This window comes from Sphaerodactylus townsendi, linkage group LG01 (genome assembly GCF_021028975.2).
Source record: "Sphaerodactylus townsendi isolate TG3544 linkage group LG01, MPM_Stown_v2.3, whole genome shotgun sequence".
Classification (NCBI taxonomy): Eukaryota; Metazoa; Chordata; class Lepidosauria; order Squamata; family Sphaerodactylidae; genus Sphaerodactylus; species Sphaerodactylus townsendi.
The window spans coordinates 58,945,122-58,962,357 of record NC_059425.1 but is presented as its reverse complement, the minus strand read 5'-3'; the positions used below and the strand labels follow the sequence as shown (position 1 = coordinate 58,962,357).

The window sequence follows — 17,236 nt, the reverse complement described above, 5'->3', positions numbered from 1 at the left end:
TTTTTGGTCTAATAAACCCAAATCCAAAAAATGCTGAAGAAGAAATTGTTGCTTACAGCTAGACTGAGGTGTACTGCAAGTCAAGGGTCATTGATTGGGCATAGCTTGGTGATACCTAGTTGACTTGTGGCCATTCAGAAGGACATTGTACTGCTTAGCGTTTTGCTTCTTAGTCTATCAGCCAGCCTGTACATTCAGAAGTAGTATACCCTATAGCAGTGGTGGCGAACCTTTGGCACTCCAGATGTTATGGACTACAATTCCCATCAGCCCCTGCCAATATGGCCAATTGGCCATGCTGGGCAGGGGCTGATGGAGAGGCTGGTCATGTAATCCATAACATCTAGATATAAATTCTTCCTACTACTGACCTAGTCTTTCAGCAGAATTCAGGTAGGTGGTTGATTAAAGATTCTCTGCACATAACAAATTTGTACCTTTGGGAAGGCCCGGCTAGTACAATCTTTTTGTTCAAGCTATTTTTTCATGGGGTCTTAGCATGAGTACATCTAAAATTAGTATTACGCCTCCAGTCTGAAGTGGTACTAGATGACAGTTCTGAATGTAGTTTGGTTCTGACTGAATCTGAGAGCAGTGCAGACTGAAGGAGACGGTATACTTTGGATAGGTTGGGCCCATCCTGACTGTAAAGATTCAATTGAAGGGTTGAGGTGTAATCTTTCTGTGCTTCCTATCAGCTGTGAAAATGTGAATGATGTGTTACTTTTACTAGCGCAGGGGTAGGGAACCTGCAGCTCTCCAGATGTTCAGGAACTACAATTCCCAATTGGCCATGCTGGTAGGGGCTGATGGGAATTGTAGTTCCTGAACATCTGGAGAGCCGCAGGTTCCCTACCCCTGTACTAGCGGGATGCCTATGTTGGCTACAAGTTGTTCTGTGAGAAAACACAGTTCGCTTGTTCATGTTCCTCAAACTCTGATAGGTGCTACACAGTATGTAATGCTGTTCCTGACTGTTCCTATAACTTTTTCATTTTAAAAAATGCTGATTTGAAATGTACTTTCTGTTTAATTACTTGCAGCAAAGGTTTAGCTGAGAAATAATAAACTTTAATCTTGGAAAGTTTACACAAAACCCCCTTCAGTTTTCAGTGCAGCCTCTCACATCCCCTATACTATTGCAAGGCTGGATGTGGCATAAGTATTTTGCATGGGTAAGTGGTCACAGCAACACTGTGCTGGCGCCTAGTGATAGCGCCTTGAGCAGCCACTGTGCTGACATAGTTCTCTAGTGCTGCAAATTACCAGGACTGTGATACAGTTGTGTTCTGTGTCCATGATCCTCAGCAATACATTTGTAAGAGATGTGGTTACTGCTTGGAAGTGCAAACATCCTTTTTGGATCTTCACACAGGGCCAACTAAGAGACCTCTCTTGTAACCAAAAATGTTGTTCTTTTGAAGTCATTAAAAGAATAAGCCTAACATGGCTTTGAGACTTTAGTAGTAAAGCATATTTAAGTCCCATTTAAATGAAAGGTAGGACTGGATCATAATGCAGCAATCCTCTTCGTACTTACTTGAGAACACTACCTAGTGGGATATAAATTTTGAACTTTGATATTGTTGAGCTTTCTAGATAAAACCAATTTTTAAAAGAACAAGAGGTGGGTTTGCATTGATTACAATGAAGGGGCCCATGATTAAAGTAGCATCATTGGCTGTCCCTTTATTCCTCATATTAAAACGATCTGTTGATCCTGAGCAGAAAGAAACGGTTCATGTTTTTTCAACATCAGTTTTTAGATAACAAAGAAATAATGAGATACTGGGTATTATATGGCTCAGGGTTGTCTTGCCAGACATTTATTTCCATTCACCTTTTCTCAGAATTGCATTCAGTTAAAACATGGCAGATCTTACGTGTGATCTAATTTGTATGTGCGAATGGCCAAGATTAGGGCACTGAGTTTTTTGCATGCAAACACTGTTTCTTACTATTTGAAACACAGGCAGTAGAGTAAACATTTTAGAGTGCATAGGAAAGAGTGGTGCGCCTTGGAAGGATGGAAGGAAGCGGCATGGGACATGACATTGTGATGTCGTGTCATCACCGGGGGGTGGGGCACCGTATAAGGCTCTGCCCGGTCCTCACCTCCCCTTTTCAGTTGGTCAGCGACGAGTTTGCATTTGTCAATGCTGTGTTGCCTGTAATTGATTTTCCACAACTATGGTGTGAGTTCTCTCCACAACTGTATATGCACCCAACAGGAATTAGTCTCATGGATTTCAAATGACTGACAAGATCCAAAGGACTATCATGTTTATATCAGCAATTTGTAGAAGCCCAGCACAGGATTAGAGGCCCTGGCAGTTCTAGTGGCATCACAGGGCTACTCACCTCAGACCTGGCTTCTGAAGAGGTGACATATACCTTACCTAAATAAGTAAATAAACATAAGTGATGTCTATGAGCCAATCAATTACCATGCCAGCCATGCCAACCAGCTATAAGCTACAGCAATGCCAACAGAGGAAATTAATAGCCAAAATCTGGTCGCCTCAACCAAGGTCTATGCCACATGGTCCCTGCAGGGCTTCCAACACCACAGATTACTCATGGGCGATTTTTAAAAATCTCAATCTATTTTTGACCCAGAGACGTTTTAACTTGATTTTTTAAGAACAGATTATCTGTATGCCATATTGCAGACTGCCTTTGAAACTTACCGCAGATACAAACCAGCTTACCATTTGCCATAGGGCAGAAGGACTCTGCTGTTCAATAGTCTAAAGCCTCTTATGCTCTTATAAGTGTTTTACAATAGGCTTAGGTTGGGGGTTAGGGGGGTTAGTTAAGGGATAGTAGTTGGGGTTAGTAGGGTAGTTTAGTTAGTTGGTGATTGTTAGTTACTTTCCCCTTTAGTAGGTTGGCTGTTTTGCTGATGTACCGGTCACCTAGTGTGCCTGCAGGCAGTCTTTCGCAGCTCCTAGAGGTGGTTGCTGACTGGGCGTTGCGGTTCCCAAACCTGATAGTGTTGGGGGATTCCAACATCCATGTCGATTCAGCCTCCGCTTTGGCAGATGCACACCTAGTGTCATCATGGCAATGCTAGGCCTCTCTCTAGTAAACACAGAGACTCCTACTAATCAAGGAGCCCATACTGTTGACTTGATCTTTGCGGCAGGAGTGCATGTGGTCCTATCCTCTGTTGTCAGAGTGCCATGGTCTGGCCACTACGTCCTGAGTGCCCGGATTGATGCTGCCATGCCCCCTCCCTGTCTAGGCAATGGGTGTATCTGGGCCCGCCTGCAGAGGCTTATGGATCCAGAGGGATTCCAGGATATCCTGCGGGATCCTCCTCCCACTGGCTCCTCTCTTGGTGAGCTGGTAGAGAGCTGGGATTCCAGACTCTCTGAAGCTATTCGAGAAGATTGCCCCAAGATGTCCTCTTTGTCCCCATCCCAAATCAGCTCCCTGGTATACCGAGGAGCTGAGGAGGATGAAATGGGAACTGAGTCAACTTGAGCGAGTGTGGCAGCGGGTTTGTGATGAAGAAGCAAGACGCTCATATAGGACGCTTATGAAATCCTACAAGAGGGCAAAGAAATCCTTCTAAAGTAATTATGACGTTAATGACCACATCTGTCAGTTCTAAAAATCATGAATTGGCATTTAGCTGTGAAGCATTTACGAGCTTTTTTGCAGACAAGATCTTGTCTCTCCGTCAGGCTCTTTCGACCACGATTGATACAATAAGAGAACTGGAGGCCCCTTGCCCATCTTTTGGTCCTTGTTTTGACCATTTCAACCTGCTTAATCCCTCTGAGGTGGACAGGCTTCTGTTAGCTGTGAGATCTATCACTTGTCCTTTTGACCCGTGCCCCTCCGGGCTAGAGAAAGCTTGTAAGGAGGAGTTATGGGGCCATGGATACCTGTTGGGTATCATCAATGACTTTCTTGAGCAAGGAGCCTTCCCAGGTTGTCTTGAAAAGGGCAGTGGTCTGCCAACTTCTTAAAAGACCAAATTTAGATCCTCCTTTGGCCAGTGTCGAACCTTCTGTTCCTGGGTAAGGTAATTGAGAGAGCAGTGGCGGGTCAACTTCAGAAGTTTCTAGAAGATACCAAAGTGTTGGACTTCTTCCAGTCTGGCTTCCATTCTGGTCATGGGACCGAGACAGTCCTGGTCGCTGTTGTGAATGTGCTCCGTTGCTAGCTAGACAGAGGTGGTTCGGCACTGCTGGTGTTGTTAGATCTCACTGCAGTATTTGACATGGTAGATCATGACCTTCTGGTCCACCCCCTCATTGATGTCGGGGTACAGGGGACAGCCTTGCCCTGGAGGAACTTGTTTTTCCGGGACCAGGGACAGCGGGTGACATTGGGAGAGGAGAGTTCCAGGTGACACCCCATTGAATGTGGGGTGCCACAGGGGATTATCCTTTCACTGATGCTTTTTAACATCTATTTACACCCCCTGACCACGCTGGTCTGGAGCTTTGGGGTGCGGTGTCATCGATATGCCAATGACACCCACCTTGTCCTTACAACGGCAGCCCGGCCGGACTCGGCCCCTGAGGCTCTCTAGCAGTGTTTGGAGGCTCTGGCTGGTTGGTTAAGAACTAGCAGGTTGAAACTGAATCCAGCAAAGATGGAGGTCCTGTGGGTAGGTCACGGGGAGATGCCGGTCAACTTTAGTCTGCCTGTGCTGGACGGTGAGGCCCTACATCTGGCCTTGTCGGTGAACAGTCTGGGGGTGATCCTGGACTCCGGGATTTCCCTGGAGACCCAAGTCACCAAAACAGCCCAGACTGCATTTTACCATTTTTGCCAGGCATGTGTCAGACCCCGGGTTAGAAAATAATAGCAGCTGTAGATTTGCTCTAAAGTCTTTATTTCAAGTCAAAAGGTAAACATCAGCAAACACGATTCTGAAGATCCCACGCAAATCACTTGCCTATATTTCTCAAAGCTCCCCGCCCCCCTATAGCCAAATGGTACACTCTAGCCCTAGAACAAAGCATGAAAGAGCTGGGAACATTTCACATTTGGGCTGCTCTTCCTGGCTCCAAGGCCGCAAACAGTGGGAGACCGATAACCGGACACCGGTTCCCTTGCAAAAGTATTACAGTTCCCTTTCAAATGCCTGCCACCCCCAATGGTCAGGCTCAGGACAGCTGCCCCCTATCTCTCCCATTCTGATCTGGCCACGGTGATCCATTCAACGGTCACCTCCAGATTAGATTATTTTAACTCGCTCTACTCTGACCCGCCCTTGAACCTAATCCAGAGGTTGAAACTTGTAGATCATGTGGCTGCAAGGCTCCTAGTTGGAGCCTCAAGTAGGGACCACATAATACCTGTCCTATTCCATCTCCAGTGGCTGCCTATCGAGTACCGGGTTATCTTCAAGGTATTGGTTTTTACCTTTAAGGCCGTGAGCGGTCTTGGGGACCACCTCTCCCCATTTTGGCCAAGTAGATCCCTTCATTCTTTTGGGGAATCCCTGGCCCAAAAACTATCCAGCTGGCCTCGACAAGGGCAAGGGCGTTTTTGGTCCTGGCCTCTACCTGGTGGAATATGTTTTCGATTGAGATCAGGGCCCTGTGGGATTTGAGTAGTTTCCGCAGGGTCTGTAAGACAGCTTTTCCTGATGGTCCGCCAGGCTAACATCTACTTTTGGCCTCCGGGGGGGAGGGCTTTTAGTTTTTGTCAGTCACCATCTGAGTTAGGTTATTTTAACAATGATTATTGAACTGTTTTAATATATTTATATGATATTATTGTGATTGTTTTAAACTGTTGTTGCCTCCCTGTACCTCTTGGGGAAGGGCAGGATACAAATCTAAAAATAAATAAATAAAATAAATACTCAAGGTGCTAGTTTCACTGTCCTTTAGATCCTGTTCTTTGTTTTCTTGCTCTAAACTGATGAGGCATGTGCTTTTTCTCAGAACTATAAATTGTATTCCTTTATATGTATGTTAACTGAAGACCAAGAGGTGGCTGCCTTTTAAGGTCTTCTGTACCACACTCAGTAATACGCTTCAGAGGGTAGATAGCTATCAGGAGAAAAGAGAAAAAAAAACCTGGCTTCCCCTTGCTAATTGTTAATTCAGCAGCAGAGCAGGAAAGCTTTAATGTAAGGCACGGCTTTTATCTTTTTTGATGACTTCGGATTCTGTTTTCAGAAATTTGCCGGGCTAATGGGCATGCATTTTGCATCTCTCCATTACTTTTTAGTTTCACTTGCATTTTACTTACTGATGCACTATTGGAAAATTCCAGACCTATTTAGTACGTGCAACCAAGGCCTTGCTTCTGTGTGAGACAATGCAATTTTTTATAGTTTTATTTTTCTTTCTAGATTAATTTCAGTACTGTAGAATATATAAACATTCCATGATGTAACTTAATTGTCAACCAGGAAGTGTTTTTTTCTACTGTAGTGTTTAATGGCTTAAGAGTTCAAGAGATTTCTTTAGCCCAGTGATTCAAATATACTTGAAAATTCTCAATAGATGATTCAGAATTCACACACTATGGCCATTTCCACATGAGTTATCTCACCAGGTTCAGTGCTTTTGGGCAATGGGTTTTTTTCCCTGCTTCCCCACAGCATTGTGGTGTATTCATAACAACTCCTGATGTTTCCACAGCTTTTCTCTGATTTTTCTCACTGTGTAGGTGGGAAAATTATTACCTAAGGCATTTCCTACAAATGTGTTACAATGTATCTCTGTTTCTTTTTATCTCTTTTAGGGGTGCGCCTAGACAGAGTACGTGGTGGTCGCCAGAAGTATAAGCGCAGAATAGATGCAGAGAACAGTCCATACCTGAATCCTCAGCTAGTTCAGCCAGCCAAAAAGCCATGTAAGTACTGAGGTGGGGTGGGGGGTTGTGTGTGTGTCTGCTTATGCCAGAGGTGGATCTGGATGCCATTAAAATCTCAGTAAAGCAATATTAATTATATTCCTTTCATTTACAATTTTGTAAACTATTAATGTCATCGCTATCTTTTCTTAGAACAGTCAAAGAAAAGCTTTTACAGGTGAGAGCTTGCAGTGCTCAATTTATGCAGTGCAAATTTTACATTTACAGGTGATCTTTATTTTCAGTGGTACATAAAACGGCTCATGCTGTGATCGTTAGTTCATTGAAGCCTCTAATCTCAGATTTTACTAGAAACTGATTTTTGTAGTTTTCACTAACTAAATGAGTTTGACTGCTCAACCTCCCAATGAAAATACATTAGGAGCCTCATTAATTTATAGCTATAATAGGTTGACACTATCTGGTATTAGATTAAAATGGGAATATGCCACATTTACAGCAAGCATAGGTTTGTAATTTCCTCACTGATATTCCTACGTAGGTTTTTTGTTGTTTTGTTTTATGGATTCTTAATTTTCTTTTCCTTTCTCTTCTTTCCTTCCCTCCTTAATGCAGAGAGAGAGATTGCTTTAAAAATTCATGCAGGAATAATGCTAATTCACAAAGTCATACAGCATAAAATATCCAATGAACAATGCAATAGGACTAGGATTACAGAATTAGTAGTCAATGTAAACTACAGTTGTTTAGGCAAGGTGTAGTAGAATTACACAGGTAATTCTGCAGTAACAATGCAATGACAGTTTATATTAGTGTCTCCTACACACACACACACACACACACACACACACACACACACACACACACACACACACACACACACACACACACACACTCTTATATATATGTGTATAATTTTCTGGAGCCTTTCCCGAATCTTATTTTAATTGCATTTTGTTTGCTATTTTTCAGCTCTCTAGTAGAGAGACTAGTTTTTAGTGACAACTTGTAACTGTTCTTAAGGCCAACAATTTCACATTTGAGTTATTTAAGAATCATTGAGGTATGCATTTGAACATGAAAACCTACTGGTTTTTAATTATCCCAGTTGCCCTAGAACTTCCTTGGTTATTACCTTTATTTGACTCAATACTTCAGATACCTTTCCTGAAAACAGCAGCTCTGGTGTAACTGCATGATCTCCACAGTGAAAACAAGCACAAAAAATTCATTTAGGTTTTCTACTGTCTTCCTGCCAGTCTTAAGTAATTCTTTCCGTCCTTTGTCATCTGACATCTAAAGGTACTTCTAAGCTTTTTTGTGTTCTGATTGTCAATTTCAACATAGGTGTTTAAACAGCCTCTACAAAAGTGCCTCCATGCTGGACAAAAAGCTCTTAGGATTATACTAATGGCACTTACCTGGTTATGTCAAAATGCAGTGTTTGTTTTTTGTTTTATTTTTTACTTCTCATTCATAGCAGTGGGCAAAGTCATAAACAACACACATGAGCATATGGAAATCGAGAGAACAAATAAATAAAGTGAACTGTAGGGAAAAGGGCATTTTCTATGTCAAAGAGGAAAGGAACCAGTTTTATATAAAATTAAGGCTTAAATGAACATATGGCATAGTTTCCCTTTGCCTTTCCAAAAAAACATTATGCTGATTATACCTTCAATTGTCCAATCTGGCATCTTCCACACAGTCTGCATAAGCTGTTCCACTATTCTGTAAATACAATCTAGGCTACATTAAGCAGATTTTGTGCATTATAATAAAAACTTTTTGATAATACAATAAAATTCAATAAACTCTAATTTTTAATTTCATTAGAGGTTTAGATTTTCTGTATGCACAGATTGCCAGCTTTTCATTTATTTTATATTGTGTCATTGAGTTGAATTACTGGCAGCTCGACTCACACATGCACAATTAAACCTTTTTATCATAAACATAGGTTAATGCTGATGGGCTGAACATGCCAGGAATCAAGGGGCAAAACCTACTGTGAATCTGTCCTGTCCTTTGAAATGAATGAGCTGTGTACAATTCCCTCTCCCTTTCAATAGAGTATGTAAAGGATTTTCTGTGGATTGTTCTTCCATGTTTAAAACTGAGATAATTCTGAAGGAGTATATATTATGAACCTTTAAGAATATGACTAAACCTTTTTCAGTAACATTGAGTCAAACTAGGCACCAGTCTCTACATAACATAATTTTACTTCACTGTGTGATAACTTTTCTTAATTCACTTTGTAAGAAACATTTATAGCATCCATTTCAGTAAATGTTGTGAGCAAACCATAACATCACTTTGGTTGAGGAAGTGTTTGAGTAAGTAGCCTGGGAGATTTTCTGGACTCTTACAGATATTTTGTACACTACAAAGGCAGTCGAATGAAAATTGGGTTTTATTGATTCTAATTAGGGAAATGTTAAACAAGATTTATGTAGAAACTGTGCTTGTGGCTATTCAGTTCCCTGACTGATGGGGTTTCATGAGCACATTCAGAATGCCTGTGCTTGTACTTCAATACTTAGAATACAGTTCCTGATAGAAGAAAAGCACAGGAGTCTGTCCCAGCTTTTTAAGGGGCATTCCTGAGGGCCTGGATGGCTTTAGTCGGTTTCCTGAGCCCTTTTGGCCTTGAACATCCCCAATACCCGGCACAATCTTATCTTGGCAAAATCTGTGGGGTTGTTTATTGTGCCGCATAGGGGGAAGGGGCAGCATCACCCAGAGGCGGAGCTTCCACGGGGACATCTGGGGAAAAATGCCTCAGGTGGCCACCATTCAGTCATGTGGAAGGGCGGAAAATCACCCCTCTTCTCCTTCCCCCCGGTGGCCCTCCTTGGGATGAGGCACTTGGCACAGGCCGGCACGGCTCATCACTGGGCGGCAAGCAAGAAAAGAGATAATTCAATCCTGCCTCCCGCCAGGCCCTGCTCTCCACCCACTGCCACCGCCACCACCTGGAGAGCCCCGTGCTGCACCCTGCCAGGCAAGCCCTCCCCCAACTCCTGCCATCCCTCCCGGTCCCCCCCCCCCGTGAGGAAGCCCAGGCCCCCATGAGGAAGCCTGGGCCCTGCCACCCCCTTAACCTACAGCTTCCCACCCACCACCCACCCAAGTCTCATTTTCTAACCTCTCCTCCCCAACCCAATTCTAACTCCCAACCCTCCCCAACCTCATACTCACCTACCAACCCCCCAGCCACTTTCCGCCCTCCCCACCTCATCCTAATCTTTCCACTGTCCACTCATCCCTAGACAAACCTTCCAGTCCTCCCCACCCCAAGCCTTAGACTCTAACGCTCCCCCGAACCCAAGCCTCACCTTGCCAACCCTCCCGCTCCCAGCCCTCACCTTGCCACTGTCCCCCACCCCAATACTAACCTTCCAACCCTCCCCACCTTCATACTCACTTACCAACCCTCCCACTTTTCTAGCCACACTTTCCAACCCTTCCACCACCCAAAGTCTTGCCTTTCAACCCTCCCCCACCCCTCACCTTGCCACTCTGCCCCGCCCCAACACTAACCTGCTAACCCTACCCACCCTCACGCTCTCCTACAACCATCCCCCTAGCCACACCTTCCACCTCACCATCCTAAGCCTTACCTTTCAACCTTCCCCTTTGCCTCACCTTGTCACCCTACCCCATCAGAACCCTCACCTTTCAGACCTCCCCCACCTGAAGCCTCCCAGTCCACCCTCTCCCAATCTGCCTCCCCAAACCTGTCCTTTCAACCCTCTAACCACTCAAGCCACTCTGTTCCATCCTCCTCCACTTCAGTCCTCACTTTGCCACCCTCCCCCACCCCACTCCTCTCCACCCTGCACCTATCTTTACCTCCTTCCTACTTCAAGCCACACTCTTTAACCTGTCCCACCTCTGAGCCACAGATGCACACCCAGATAAGTGTCACACCTTGAGCAAGGGTGAGGTGGGAGCTGCTACAGCCCCACTGAAGTCCATTGCTGGGGATGTCCTTCCTCTTCTACCCTTTTCTAGGGCTCATTGTATCTCCCCAGCAATGGGATTTGCTGCTAGTAGATTGTTTAGTTGTGGTGGGGGAGGGCAGCTGCCCATACGGAAGGGCGGGGAGCGGAAAATTCAGATTCTGTCCCGGGCTCCATTTTCCCTAGCTACGCCTCTGGCATCACCTCTTAGGAGGCAACAATATTATTCGTCCATCAAAATCAACAATGCTGTGTTTCAAGCAGAATGTTTATGGTTTTTGGATTTTATTGTTGGAAGCTGCCCTCAACCCATGAGGGGAAAGGCAGCCTATAAATTGAATGGATGAATGTAATCTATGGTTGAACTGCTAGTGTGTCCTGTTTGCACAGTACATATGCAATAGTTACCATAAGAAGAAATGCAAAGACATATAAGAAGGAAGCCATGGAGCTGCAGTGTGGCCTGCCATCAGTTATCCAGGGAATATTGATTTGCTTAGAATCACACTGTTGATTTAATTTGTGCACCTATATTCTTCTCAAGTGATGTTAAAGGGTATAAGGCTGGAGTGGAAGGCTCAAAATAGTGCTTGAAAAGCTGAGGTGTGGGATGTCATTAATTAGTGTTCTAATTGGTAAAATGTAAGATTCCTGCAAATCACTCCCTCCAACCTAGAGTTTTCCCCCTATACCAGGAAGATAAATGTGTAAGGTTACTATATTTGCAGACTCTGCATTCATGTCAAGTGGTTATTCTCTGCTTACATATATTCTTGAGCAATCCAAAGACCGTGTTTTGATTGTTTATTTTTGAAGTGATAGTTTTTGAAGTTGGCCTGAGTATTATATTGCTTCCGTCCTTTATCTCTAATCCAAGATTTTGGAGGAAGCTGAGAACAGGACCTTGACAGTAGGTATATATGAGTGGGTGACCTGTATGACCCAGCCTAGCCTTACCTCATCAGACCTGAAAAGCTAAGCATGGCTGGTCTTGGTTAGTATTTGGATGGGAGACCACCATGGAATACCATGCTCATTATGTTTATTAATACAGCCATTGATCAAAACTACAAATATAATAATAATATTTAAAACCTCAAAATCTACTCTGTATAAAAATAATCCATAATATAAAACTCGATATAGGAAGAAAAGTGTGAAGGATAGGTATTTGAATTTCTAAGATAGCACTATTCCATTGGCATTTCTGCTTGACTACCTGATGACACACTTCACACAAATATGCACACAATTTTGCAACTTCCATACATACCTGGGGTTTATCATCAGAAAAGAACATTTTGACCTGTTCATATCTGTCTGGAATTAAATCTAATAGTGAACTTGAATTGAGTGGCTTCATAGAATGGACAGTGGAAAAAGACACGTTCCATTGATTCCACTTACTTTAGTTCACATGGGCATAATGTCTCTGATCTAGGGATTTTTCTGTACCTCCCCTCCAGTACTGTTGTTGTAGAGCAAAACATCTCTTTAAGTTAAATGCTGTTCTGTAATTACTAATGTCTAGAAGTGAAAGATAAGCAGCTGATGTGAGGATGTATCTTTTATTTGCTGGGGACAAAAAAGGCTGGGGAGTTAGCAAGATTGGACTGTCTCTTAATATCTTCCACTCTCTGTTTTAAGGCTCGTTTTTGCTGGTCTCTGCCTATCCTGAGTAATTTGTGTCAAGAGAAGCCTAGACTTGCCATTTTATTCCTAAGGTCAGGGGAAACACTCTATGGCAAACTGCATCTGTTAAGATCCTTGTCCTCTGGAGTTGCCTATAAGTTGGCTGTGTCTTGATGAAAGAGAGCCAGCATTTCTGTTTGTGGTTAAAGAGCAGTGGAGTAAACTGGAAGAAATGCTGGTTTGATAATTCCTATTTTCTTTTTTGTTCATTTGTTCATTGTTTGTTATAAAGGTTGGGAAAGTATTATAGGTAAAGATGTTTCATTTTCTTTTTTCCCCTTGAAATATAGATGGAAAGAGAGGAGTTTAAACTACTCTTTTAGATTAAGGATTTTGGATCTCTCTGTTAGTTTTCTTTCAAGGGGAATAAAGTAGTTATAGGAATCTGAAGGGTAAGTAGAAAGTATGGGGAGGGAAATATGGGAAGGAGGGAGGCAAAATAGCAGGGTAACTGTATTTTTGGTGATGTTTTAATTGGGGGACTGAGAGAGATAGACAATTAGATATGTTTCTAATATGTTAACAATTGTAAACAGTTTTTGGCTTCTCTCCTCACTTACGTTATCATAAAATCAATCAATATAATTATATACATATAAAAAGAAATAATACATTACCTTGCGGTATATCACTTTTTAAATACTGTAAATGGTCATTATTTGAATCCAGAGGTGGAGCGAGGGGGAATTGCACCTGGGGTGCGCAGACCCTGCACCCCTGCCACAGCACCGCCCACCCTGCTCCAGAACACCCCAACCCAGAACACCCAGGCCACGCCCCCACTGTGTCACGCCCCACCTGGCCCCGTTGGCACTACGCCACTGTTTGAATCCCACCACCATTGGAACCTGTTGTTAAAATTTTTGAATCCCACCACTGGTTGTACCATATACCTGTATTTAGAGAATTGGCTAATTGCTACTTCAGAGAAAAACTGGAGGCAGATGCGACTCTGGTGATGCAAACTTGTGAAGAACTGGGCCTTTTAATCAATTGAGGGGAAATCTACATTGCAGCCCACACATGTGATTTAGTGAATTGGCTGCTTTGAGTTTGGGCCAACCCTTTTTGAGGATATTTGCAGATAAGGTGATGTTGAGACTGAGTTTGACATTTCTGCGGAAGGTAGAGCCTAAGTTTCACTTGGGCCAGGATGTGGTGCTACCAGTATCTTTTCCAAACTCTACATCTGATGCTGAGAGGAAGCTACATAGATGTTAGGAGGGCATTCCTTTTTTATTTGCAAAACACACGAGAGCTGAGGGCAGAGAGATCTTTATTTGTATTACTTTAAGGAAGAGCTGGAGGGAAAATGGCTACGTCTCAGACACTTTCTAGATGGATTGTTATTTGTATTGAGAGTGTTACAAGTGTCCTATAGATAGAGCCCTATAGATAGAGTATTACAAGTGTCCTATTCACACACCCATTACACTAGATCTCAATCTTCTTCAGCTGCATTTCTGAAGGCTGTGTCACTTCTAGAGTTCTGCAAGATGGTAACATGGTCATCAGAGGAGATTCTATTTTTCAATAAAGTTATCTTGTTTTGGTTTGAGAACTTTGCCTGTCTTCCTTTGTGTATAGCTTGGGAAAATGCCAAAGTGGGGCTGCACAGAAGCCATGATGTTGAAACAGGGTTGCACTTACCTGTAACTTCTGTTCATCAAATGGTCTTCTGTGGAGGTACACATACCCTCCCTCTTTTGCTACTTGAGTTCTCACTGTGAAGATGGTGGTGGCTCAGTTGGAATTGATGGGACAGTACTCTACCATTAGGCATGTTACCATTGGGAGGGAAGTGTGCAGGAACGCCAAATGGCAAGAGCACCCTCTGGAGAGAAAAACCCAAGATCTTTCCATCACTGGCTCTGTGCATGTGCAGTACCAATGTGTTTCAGCACAGAAGACCACTTGATGAACAGCAGTTGGAGGTAAGTGCAATCCTGTAGTATCTATGATGAAGTTCAGGAATAAAAAACTTAGAACTATTCTACTGTTGCTATAGAACCGTGGTGGCGAATCTTTGGCACTCCAGATGTTATGGACTACAATTCCCATCAGCCCCTTCCAGCATGGCCAATTGGCCATGCTGGCAGGGGCTGATGGAATATGAAGATCCTAATCATCTGGAGTGCTCAGAATTATCACTCTCTACTAATCTAGGGAATGTTCCAAAATAAGCTGAGGCACTTTAGGAAATTGTGCTATATTCCCTAAAAGCTTGACTTTAGAAAATAATTACTCAAGCTCTAATTTTGAAGAGCAGATAAGGATGTGCTGAACACTCAACAGAGGGTCTGAGCAATGATGTTCAACATCATACAGAATCAAGCTGCCCCAACAGATACTACTGCAGTTAGAGAGACTCAAAACAATTCCTGGAGGAAGCCCTAAGTGCTGCACCCAGGAGGGTACACTTTACAGGGGGCTTGGAAATTGAACTTGTCTGCTCCAGACCCAGCATGGTTATTCCCTAAGACCCAAGAAGAAAGAAGTCAACAAGTCTATTATGAAGCCTATAACAAGCAATAATACTAATTTATATACGATCATTTCACCTGCCAATAGGCCTCTAAGGTAGCTTAAAATGAGGGGAAAAAATGAAGACACAAATGAAACAATATTTTTATTTCTTAGGTGGGAACACAATAAGGTGAAATGTTCTGCCCAGAATGTTTGTGACATGCACTATATCTGTTGTACAAGGAATGAAGGCAGGAACTTTGTTTATATTCACTGGTCACCAATCAGGGCTATGTGGACTTCAGGGAATGAAGAAGAGGCTGAGGTCTCCATCACCAGGCTTTCTTGATTTACATTCTCGGAGGGGTATAGGTAAAGATTTAGGTTTTGTGTTCCTAACTGGCACCAACTGTAGGTACGCACAAACACACAGTTAGGACTAAACCAGATGAGGTGTGAGAGAAAATGTCAGATCTGACTATGTAAAAAAGAACTGCTGATTGAGAATCTGAGCTCTCTCAACAATTTTATTCCATTTAAAAGACAGCTGTATGAGTCAAGAAAAGACAATCAATGTTCAGGGCCAATTGTGTATTCTTCATTTATACAATTGTGCCCATTCACACACAAAGCAATGGATTAAAAACAAACTCATGTTGAAGGAATAAAACCATGTCTTTTATCTCACCTTACCTCAGATGCTAAATATTTTTCTCCCAGCCAGTTAATATCCAAAGCCTAGTTGGGAGGAAAAGAAATATTCAAATACCTTAATATAGCAAAGGTGTCCCTTCCACCTGTGCATACATTTTTTGTTCAAAAAGTGCTGCCTTCCCAGCGGCCCTATTAAAAGAAAGGAAAACTTGCATATCTTTTCAAAGATTGTCTGTGCCTGCTGGGCAACTGGGAATGAAAGGATTTGCAGGAAGAAAACACACTTCCTATTGAAACTAATGGGAACGAAGAATAAAATTTTTAAAATGCAAATGTATTAGCTTCAATGAAGAATATGACTAAAAATTTCCATGCTTAAACTCAGACAAGCTGTTGATGTAGTGACCTGTCTGGACAGCTCCACTGCTGTTCAGCGTTGTGCTCTTCAGACTTCTGGCTTCTATCTAGTTTGCCATCATTCACGGACAGCTCCTGTGCTGATCTTAACCCTGACCACAAAAGTAATTGTCAATGGCATTTCGTCTGTTTGGATAGAGGTGTCCGGTGGGGGGCCATAGGGTTCAGCTTGGGACCTGGTACTTTTCAGTATTTTTTATAAATGATCTAGTTGAGGAGGTGGAAGAGACTACTCACTAAATTTTCAGATGACACCAAATTGGGAGGAGTAGGGAACACCCTGGAAAATAGAGACAGAATTCAATGAGATATGAGCACACTGGAGATGCAATTCAACAGGAATAGATGCAGAGTTCTACCTCTGAGTAACAAAAATGAGAAGCATGCATACTGGATGGGGGGCATACTTCTCTGGAGCAGTGTGTGTGAACAAGTTCTTGGGATACAGGTGGACTGTAAGCTAAATAGGAGCAGTCAGCAGCAAAAAAGGCTAATGCAGTCATGGGGTGTATCAACAGAATCATAACCTCCAAATAGAAGGCTGTACACTTCATTGGTCAGACCACACCTGGAATACTGTGCACAGTTCTGGAGGCCCCACTTCTAAAAGGATGTGGAATGAATGAAGTGGGTACAGAGGAGAGTGAGGATCAAATCAGGGGCGCAGAGACCAAGCCCTATTAGAAAATGCTGAGAGACTTGGGAGGGTTTAGTCTGGAAAAGAAGAGATTGAGGGGGAGGGGACATGATTGCTGTCTTTAAGTATTTAAAGAAGGGCTAAGAGCTGTTCCTGTGGTCAGCAGAAGATGGGACTCGTAATAATGGGTATAAATTGTGGGTTGAAATGTGCCAACTGGATATTAGGCAAAAAGTTTATAGGAAAAGTGGTTTTCAGTGGAATCAGCTGTCTAGGCAGATGTTGGGCTCCCCCTCAATAGCAGTCTTTAAGCAGCAGCTGAATGAACACTTGTCAGGGTTACTTTAGGTTGATCCTGCATTAAGCAGGGGGTTGGACTACATGGCCTATGTAGCCCCTTCCCACTTTATGATTCTATATTTTTGTGATTTTGTACTATAGCTGGTTGTATAGAATTGCACATGCATCTTGATTCAGTGATATAATAGCAACATTCTCCTTTATTTCTGTAGGTCAGGGCTACATACCAAAAATTAATAAGTTTTAAGTGAACAGTGGAATCATTAATTTTTATAATGATAGTAACCCCATACCCTGATCCTTCTTT

General features: G+C 42.9%; 1 protein-coding gene across 11 annotated transcripts in view; it reads left to right on the top strand.

Moving 5' to 3' along the window:
- The window catches only part of ESRRG (estrogen related receptor gamma), a 578,835-nt gene that overhangs the window by 497,975 nt on the left and 63,624 nt on the right, over nt 1-17,236 (top strand). For all 11 annotated transcript variants that reach the window (XM_048494419.1, XM_048494507.1, XM_048494596.1 and 8 more), the window contains one exon: nt 6,724-6,834. In XM_048494419.1, coding sequence (XP_048350376.1) covers nt 6,724-6,834 — 111 coding nt within the window. The remainder of the gene's footprint in view (nt 1-6,723; nt 6,835-17,236) is intronic.